The 9,498-nt window shown below is 37.6% G+C and overlaps 1 protein-coding gene across 1 annotated transcript in view; it reads left to right on the top strand.

The window, feature by feature from the left end:
* IQCH (IQ motif containing H) overlaps window positions 1-9,498 on the top strand; it is a 379,945-nt gene that overhangs the window by 125,677 nt on the left and 244,770 nt on the right. Inside the window, exon 5 of the mRNA XM_042783268.1 lies at window positions 5,504-5,624. Coding sequence (XP_042639202.1) covers window positions 5,504-5,624 — 121 coding nt within the window. The remainder of the gene's footprint in view (window positions 1-5,503; window positions 5,625-9,498) is intronic.

The following is a 9,498-nucleotide window of genomic DNA, read 5'->3' as shown; positions in this document are numbered from 1 at the left end:
GCTGGGTTGGTTTCTGGGTTGTCATCATGTGTATTAATGGTCAGTTGTTGTTTGCTGTTGTTGCTTCTCTGTCCAAAGGACTTTCTTTAGTATCTCTTATAAGGTTGGTCTGGTTTTAACAAATTCCATTAATTTCTGCTTATCTGGAAATGTCCTAATTTCACCATCATATTTGAGGGACAATTTTGCTGGGTACAAAATTCTTGGTTGGAAATTTTTCTCTGTCAGGGTTTTATATATACGATCCCATTGCCTTCTCGCCTGCATGGTTTCTGTTGAGAAATCCAAGCTTATTCTTATTGTTTGTGCCTTATAGGTAACTTTGTGTTTTTGCTATGCTACTTTCAGGAGTCTTTCCTTGTCTTTGGTTTTGGTGAATTTGATGATATGTCTTGGTGATTTTCTTTTGGGGTCTATCTTATTTGGGGTTCATTGGATTTCTTGAGTGCATATATTCTCATCTTTCATCATGCCAGGAAAATTATCTTCCAACCCATCTTCAACAATTTTCTCTGTGGTTTTATTTGTCTCTTCCTATTCTGGAATTCTGATTACACGTAGGTTATTGCTTTTGATGGTATCCCACATGACCCTTTGGCTTTCTTCATTTTGTTTTGATCTTTTTTCTGATTGCTCACTTTCCAAAGAAGTATTGAGGTATTTGCCTTCAATCTCACTAATTCTGTCTTCCATTGATTCAATTCTACTCCTTTGCCCATTCAATATGTTACCTATTTCTGAAAATTTAGTGCTAATCTTTTTGATTCCTGTCTGTAGTTTTAGAATCATTTCTAATTTTTCATTTATTTTGTCATTTTGTTCTTGAATTTCCTTTCCAAATTGTTCTAGGGCTTTGTCTGTGTTTTCCTCAATTTTGTGTTTTCCTTGATCTGTCTCTCAGTTTGTTTAAGGTACCTAAGTATAATTCTTTTGAATTCCTTATCAGGGAGTTCCAGTGCTGCGTCTTCCTCAGGGATGTGTTTTGGGTCTGTATCCTGGTCCTTTGTTTCTCCTGCTTTATCTTGCTTCTTTGTGTGGACTGTGATGTTCTGTTGTCTCTGAGGCACTGTGACATTTTTGTGTTTTTATTTAGTTGGTGATTGTATGTTGGAGTGACTTGCCCATGATTTTCGTTTCCTTTGTATGTTATCTACATTAGCAGGGTGCTGTGCTGTGCTCCTCTATTCGCTAGTTGGCAGCACTTATATACTAACCACCTGTCTCCTTTCCCATTATCAGCCTCCTGTATGTCCCTGCCATACTTGGCAAACAGAACCTATTCTTTAGGTCCCTGGAATTTGAATGAGGATGCTGTCACTTTAAAATAAAAAATGGCTGCCACTTGTAAAGATTCAAAATTGCTGCACCCTTGGTCACTTTAAATATCAAAACTGACCACTGCTTGTAAACAATCAAAATGGCTGCACCCTCTGGATAGCCAAAAGTCCACAGCTCAGATTGTGTTCTTCTTTGCTTTCCCTTCCTAGTCATAGGCCACCAGTGCAGTCATCCCTGCAACCCTTGGTGACCAGGGCTGATCTTTAGATCCCAACACCACTTGGAAATATTCAGGCTGTTGGTCCCATCAGAGTAGCTGACAGTTCACTGCTCTGACTGTCTCCATACTCACTGTTTTCGTTCAGGTTTTTCCACCAGTTGGTGTCTAATTGACTTCTGTATCCTTCCTTTTGAAGCTTAGGGCTCCAGGATTATCTTCTTATCTCTGTCAATTGATGTTTCTTTCCTTTGTTGAAGAGGGTCTGTGGAGTTTGTCTGCCTATTCTGTCATCTTACTGGAAGTCTCAGCATATCGTCTTTAGTGAAGTGTCTGTTCATGTCTCTTGCCCATTATTGAATTGGATTGTTTGTCTTTTTGGTGTTGAGGTGTTGAAATTCTCTATAGATTTTGGAGTCTTTTGTCAGATATATCATAAGCAAATATTTTCTCCCAATCTGTAGGTTCTCTTTTTACCCTTTTGATGAAGTCTTTTCATGCATATAAGAATTTACTTTTGAAAAGGTCCCAGTTATCTTGCTTCTCTTCTACCTCCTGTGCATTCTGGGTTATGTTTGATAGTCTATTTATGCCATAAATTAGGGCTCATAGATTTGCCTCTATTTTGTCCTTGATGAATTTCATAGTTTTGGGTTTTACATTCAAGTCTTTGATCCAACTTGAGTTTGTTTTTGTGAATGGGGTGAGGTATGGGTCTTTTTTCATTTCTCTCCAACTGGATATCAAATTTTGCCAGCACTATTTGTTAAAGAGAGTATCTCTTCCCCATTTAATGGGTTTTGGACCTTTTTCAAAGATCATGTTTCAAAAGATGGATGGGTCTATTTCTGGGATTTTTATTCTGTTCCATTGATCTATCTGTCTATCATTGTACCAGTACCATGCTGTTTTGACTACTGTGGCTGTATAATAGGTTTTAAGATCCAGGAGTGTGAGACCTTCCACTTCGTTCTTCTTCTTCAGTAGTGCTCTGCTTATCTGAGGTCTCTTTCCTTTCCATATGAAGTTAGTAATTGGTTTTTCCATGTCTTTAAAAAATTTTGTTAGAATCTGGATCAGGATTGCATTAAATGTTTAGATTGCTTTAGGTAATATTGACATTTTCAGAATATTCAGTCTACCTATCCATGAATAAGGCAGATTCTTCCATTTATGTAGATCCCTTATTGTCTCCTGTAGTAGTGTTTTATAGTTTTCTTTGTATAGGTCTTTTGTGTCTCTGGTGAGATTTATTCCTAGATATTTTATCTCTTTAGTACCAAGACTGTTAATCTTTACAAAAGCAGAGTTCCACATCTTTCTTCCACAGAGCAGCATGTGGGTGTGACCGCCGACCTTTTGCTTAACAGCTGAGTGCTTTAATGACTGTATCACCAGATCTTCTTTATGTAATTCAAATCCAAACCTACTGCCCTGGAGTCAATTCTGACTCATAGCAACCCTATAGGACAGAGTAAGAGATTTCCAAGGCTTTAATCTTTACGGAAACAGACTGCTACATCTTTCTCCTGACAACTCTACTGCAATATATCCCAACTTTGCCTGCACATTAGAATTACCTGGGGAGCTTTAAAGAAAATGCTGAGGCCCAGGCTCCAGTCCAGCTACTCTGATTTAATTGCCCAGGACTGGAACCCCAGCAGCAGTATTTTCACAGAGCTCCCTGAGTGATAATAATGTATAACCAGCACTGAGAGTCACTTCTCTAGTGTAAAGTCCTCCGCAGTACCAGTACACAGAGTTAATTACTCCCTCTTCTGCCCTCCCATAGCCCATAGCTTTTCCATTACTCATGAAATTTTATGCTCACTGTATTAAAGTTAGTGTTATATAGTAAATGCTCAGTAAATGCTAAAGTTTGTTACATTCCTTCTCCCTCCACCTAGGCGTATGCAGAAGCAGTTGTCCTTATGATGAGAAAGGACAGCAGAGCAGGCTGAAGTTTCGTATCTAGCAACACTGTGGGATTTATTTCTATAAACTGGCCAGGATCTCACCTCCTGAGGTTTAACCCTCCCTTTCTTGCCTTTTTACACACACACATGCTCACTTGAACACACACACACACACATCTCACAGCCTTTTCAGCATGGTCCTTGGATCTGGCTTTTGAGATTAGTACAAATTAAAGAAACCAATATTATGAATGTGTTGATTGCCTGACAAAATATCATCTGCCTCTGACTTCTCTTTTGTACATACTTTATGTTGTGTCTTATGTTGGATGCTGCTACTTTAGCTTTCAAGAGCAGGCTGTCAGGTGTACTTTGTCAAAGGCTTTCAGAAAATCCAGATAAAGTATGCTGTGTGTCCTGAAACTGGCAAACCTATATTTCACATCTTCACAGTGCTTGGCAATTTTATTTAAGTTGAATCTTTTCTTACTTTCTTCAATTTACCTTTGCCTCACTGACCCTGATATTAATCAGACAAGTGAGGCTCTGCCATTTTAGACACTGAATATCTACAGCTATGTCTGTGCCTTCTCCGCAGTGCGGCACATTGGGGTGATTGCCTCAGCCTCCTTGATTAGGAGGAGATCTTGAAAGCTACTCAGTGTCTGGAGGTGAGGTGGGGAGAGGAGAGCAGAGATGAGGGAAAGGGACCAAGGTGAGTGAGCAAGACTGGAATTTCACAATAATACCATCTGCATATGAGTATCTCACTTGCATTAAGGCAAGCCGATGGTCTTCCCCCTTTCTTTCTGAATCACCGGGGAAAGTAACATGCAGCCTACTCTTTCCTATTAAAAACACTATTTATAGTCATTTTAAACTGTCATTACAATTATCAAAGCTTTTGGTGTTCATGCGGTGGTAGCTGCTTAATAATGTCCCTCAAAGAACTACGTCCTGACAGTGGGGGGCCTAATGCTTTATCGACACAGGCATTTCTCAGCCAATAAGTATTTATTTTGCAAATTGATTTTCTCAACCCAGTCTGGAGGAAATTTTCCCATTCTTTTTCCTTTGGGTCACTGTAACCTTAATGAGCAATTAGGTGTAGTACATTGGGTCCAATCACAAATCTCACTAATGTAAAATCAGATTAATCTTAAAATTGAAAATTTTGTTTAACTCTAACGTATTGTGTGACCTGAAACAAATCTACTAACCTTTCTGTCCCAGGTTCTTTATTAAGTAGATAGCAAACCATTATCTACTTTCCTTTTAAAGTTATGCAAATTAATTAATGTTTGGAAAGTGACTTGAAAATTTAAATCAGTCTATAAATACCAAACAGGGCCATCTTCCCTGCAGAGAGAGCCCAGGTAATTCATAATCTCTTATAATAAAGGTAAAAATAGTGTACTTGAGCTATACAATTATATGTGATTTATATGTAATACATATAATCTTTAAAATCTACAAACCATTTAATAGAAACAATTCATATTTCATAACTATAATAAAAGCATTTTATGGCTTCAAGAAAAGTAATCATCTACTATGAGTAACTGATCTAGACACTGTGTCTTTAACTATTTCAGAGATCAGCAAAAGGCTCTCAGAGTTCATCTTTAATCTGTTAATAATGACTATTGTGTTTATCTTTAAATTCTTGAAGTTTTGGGGATTTTTGTTTTGTTTTTTAAAACCTCAAAATGCTAATATTTTCTTTCTGGGAAATTTGCCTGCACAAAACTTTGCTGTATTCAAAACCTCCTCTGTCAAGATTTAGCACTTTTATATTGTAGTCATTAAAATTGAGCAAAATCTTAATAGTTCCTTTATTAACTATACTGACTTTGCATAGTGGAAATCACAACATGTTAATTGGATTTAATTAACTATTTTAAATTACACAAACTCGTGACAGTAGGCAATAGCACAGGGTACTCAAGAGCAATAAAATTGGAGCTGATATTACTACTTTATTAAAACTTAATGAAACTATTCATAATCTTATTTATTGTTTACAAAAAAGAAAACTGTGTTCATTGTGAAGGCAAAAATATCTACTGAAAACAGATTTTTGATCATCTAGATGCATGTTCAGAAAGTAATAAAAGGGTCCACCATTTCCAATCTCACGGTGCTGCCAGCTTCTCATCGCATGGATCCCTATTTTACCCCTGTACCGGTCTTACAAACAGATGCCAGTAAAGGTTAGTGATTCAATAGCCATTCTATGTGTTCAAGAATGTAAGGGAAAGAGCATTGAGGTGGGATTGGGGGTCTGAGTTTAAAACTGGCACAGCTACTAATTCTCCTAGGGAACCTCAGACAAGACAAGTCATCACTCTGGCCTCAGTTTCCTTCCTTTGTAAATCAGATGGTTTGACTAGACAATTAATAGAGTCCCTTCCACCTCTAAAATGCACCATTTTATGAACTCAGTATTGATTTAGATGTTGGGGTTATTAGGTATTAAAATTATTATTGTGTTTATGTCACATCATTAGAATTTATCAAGCTTCTTAGTAAATAGTTTCTGTTTCTATTCTGGTACCATTTTAAAATTTTACTTCAATGTTGTTGTTAGGTGCTGTTGAGTCAGCTCTGACTCCTAACGACTCTATATACAACAGAACGAAAAACTTCCCAGTCCTATGCCATCCTCACAATCCTTGCTATACCTGAGCCCATCGTTGCAGCCATTGTGTCAGTCCATCTCATTAAGGGCCTTTCCCTTTTTGTTGACCTTCCATTTGACTAAGCATGATATCCTTGACCAATGGTCCCTTCTGACAACATGACCGAATAAGTGAGACAAAGTCTGATCATTCTTGCTTCCAAGGAGCATTCCAGCTACACTTCTTCCAGGATAGATTTGTTAGTTCTTCTGGCAGTCCATGGTACTTTCAGTATATACAGAAGCAAATTTTTATGTAGAAATATGAAGCTAGAATTAATGTAATTAGCATTTAAACTTAGTCTAAATACCATTCTTTGTGAAACCAGTAGATTTCTAGTTTTTAAAGGAAAGGATCATGTATTTATTGCAGTATCTTAGTGCTTAGCCATTTCTAGTATTTTGTAGATACACAATGTTGGTTGAATAAATAAGCAAAATGAAGAGAAAGTAATGACCAAGATTGACTGTCATAAGTGTAGCCCCCTCTCTTTTTCTCTGCTACTTAATTGGTCAGGAATCTTGAAGAATGCCTACATGATCCCTTTTTCTATCTCAAATAAAACCAAGTGAGATGGTCCTTATCTGTAATTGGGAGTATTTTGAAAATCCTAAAGAGATCTGGCACCTAGAGAGTCAAAGCCCTCCATCTTCTAGCTACTGTGTTCTCTGAGTATCTGTGACCTGGTAGTATAGTATAGCAAAAGACAACAGAATCCAAGATCACTAGTGGAGTCATTTAATTTGTTATACTCCTCAAAACTGTAACTATTACTTTCCTAGTTATGAACAATTGTTCAGAAATATTTGTGACATATGTTTTCTATTAGTGTATGTGTGTGTGTGTGTATCAGAGAATATAAATTAGCAAATAAGTAATTTGTGTTATAGTTTTTGCTAGTTTTGTTAGTTTGCATGACATTTATCCCAGAGAATACTGAATAATACCAGCAGAGTTTCCATTTCTAGCTTTAGTACCATCTTACATTCTTCCTGGATTAAATTAGGATAAATAAATCAATTCTTGCTTTAGTGATAGACTCAACAACAACAGAATTCCTACAAAATAAATCTTGAATCTTGGCAACTTGGCCTAGAAAAAGATCACGTTTTCATCCCTCAGTTTTCTGTCAAAGAACACATGGCCTACTATAATATTTGTAATTAATCAACCAATCAATCAACATATATGTATTAAGTACTTGCCATTTGTCTGGTACTGGTGCAAGGTAAAGGAGCTCCTAAGGCATTTGACTGCTAACCAGAAGGTTGGTGGTTCAAACCCACCAGCCACTCTGTAGAAGGAAGACTGGACAATCTGCTTCAGTAAAGATTTACTAACTCAGAAACCCAAAGGGGGGTTACTATGAGTTGGAATCAAGTTGATGGCACTGAGTTTGGTGCAAGGTAATATGAGTGTCAGAAAAGTACAAGTCATAGAAATGCAGAGACAGCTTCTAGAATTTCTTAGGTGCTCTCAGGGTTCTTAATTGTCATTTAAGCCTCACTCCAGGTCTACAAAAGCCCCCATGAGGTAAAAGATTAACAACCAGAAAAGAGAATCATTTTGGAAAATACAGGGTAATCTTCCCTACTTTTTCTTGAGTTATTGGGTTCAATTCAAAAAAAAGAAAGCTTTTTTTTTTTTTTTTTTGTCCCTGAAATGGTTAGAAAAAAAATTTTCACAGAACACAAACCAAATTTTAAATTAGCCTCTGTGTGGCCTCAGGCAAGTTGCTTCTCTGATCTTAGAATAAGCTCCAATCACCATAAACAAGGTATGCTCAACCTGACCCCTACATATATCTCTACCGTGGTATTACACTACTTTCCCCTTAACTGTGCTCCAGCAACATGGGTCTTCTCTCTGTTTCTTATCAGGCCAAGCATATTAGGCCTTCACAAGTGTTCTGGTCACCTAGTGCCACTCTGACAAGAATATACCACAAATGGGATGGCTTAAACAAATAGGAGTTTATTCTTACAATTTGGAGGCTTTAAGTCCGAGTCCAAGTGCCAGGCTCTAGGGGCTGGGTGAAAGCCCCTCAACCTTGGGGTCCAGCTCTGCCTCCTGCTCCCGGCTCACTGGAGCTAGAGGCATTTCTTCACTCAGACAGCTGCTGGCTGCTGAGGCTGAGAAGCCCCAAGGTTGACAAGTAAAAAAGGCACAGTCCCGATGTTACCAAAACACACAGCAGGCCATTAACTTAAGTCCATTGTAAGTCCCAAGGTCGGCAGCATAACATGCTGCTGAGCAACAACACAGCTACATGCAGGGTCCAAGTGTGCCATAGTCTAGAGACCATTTCCGAGGCTTCTCCTTAAATAGGGGAAGCAGACCACATTCTCAAAGGCAGCTACTCAGCTGCTTGTGGTAGATCCCGCCATGGAGTTGATTGCCAGGCTCATCATGGGGAATAACTACCACCAGCTGCCCAGCCACTCAACCAGGCCCAGCCAAGCTGACACACAAACATAACCACCACCACAAGTGTCTATCTCTTTCTATTAAAACACTTCCTCAAGTACCTGTTCTCTTCCTTCATAGACATCACAATTTGTAATTATATATTTAATGTCTCTCTACTTTTAGAAGCTCCAGGAAGTCTCTGGTTCACCACTGCATCCCCAGACCCTATATTAGTTCCTGACAGATAATAGGCGCTTAAAAATTGGCTGAATGAATGACTGAATGATTGAGATTCTGTTTTCTAATCTATTCAATAGAAACATAATGCCAATCTTATGAAAGTGTCGAGAAATTAAGGAGACAGTAGTCTAAAATGTTAATGTTCAAAATTAGGTAATAACATGACTTTCATACAAATATCAAATGAAAACATGTCAAAGATTTTATTTACTTCAGCAATTAAATGAGGGAACAAGGTAAGATGTCACAACCTGTACAAAGGAGAATCCAAAGAACAGATATATTTATAGATCAGAATTGTTGAAATAAATTTACAAAGAATGGAAAGTTGGTTTTTTCATGGGCAGGAGGGTTACCCTTTCACCAGACAGAATTTACTTGTATTGTTAACTTTTTTTCTTTTAATAAATTAACCTTAATGTCTTCACAGCTGTAAAATAAGATAATATCTAGAGGCTCCAGCATTCTATTGAAAAAGTATTTACTAATCCCTTTGGCTTATTCCAAAACCTTATTATTTTTTTTTAAACAATTTTTCCCATTTTTGATCACAGTGATATTTTTAAAAAAAGTTTATTCTTTCACCAAGACACATCATCATCAAACTCATCAAAACCGAAGACAAAGACAGAATCCTGAAAGCAGCATGGGAAAAACAGAAAGTTACCTACAAATGACAGCCAGTAAGAATAAGCTCTGATTTCTCAGCAGAAACCATGCAAGCGAGAAGGCAATGGGATGGTATATATAAAACCCT

This window comes from Orycteropus afer, unplaced genomic scaffold (genome assembly GCF_000298275.1).
Source record: "Orycteropus afer afer isolate SDZICR_OR568_19922 unplaced genomic scaffold, OryAfe1.0 scaffold00015, whole genome shotgun sequence".
NCBI classification, from domain to species: domain Eukaryota; kingdom Metazoa; phylum Chordata; class Mammalia; order Tubulidentata; family Orycteropodidae; genus Orycteropus; species Orycteropus afer.
Note: the sequence above shows the minus strand (reverse complement) of the source record. Positions and strands in the feature narration are given on the sequence as shown.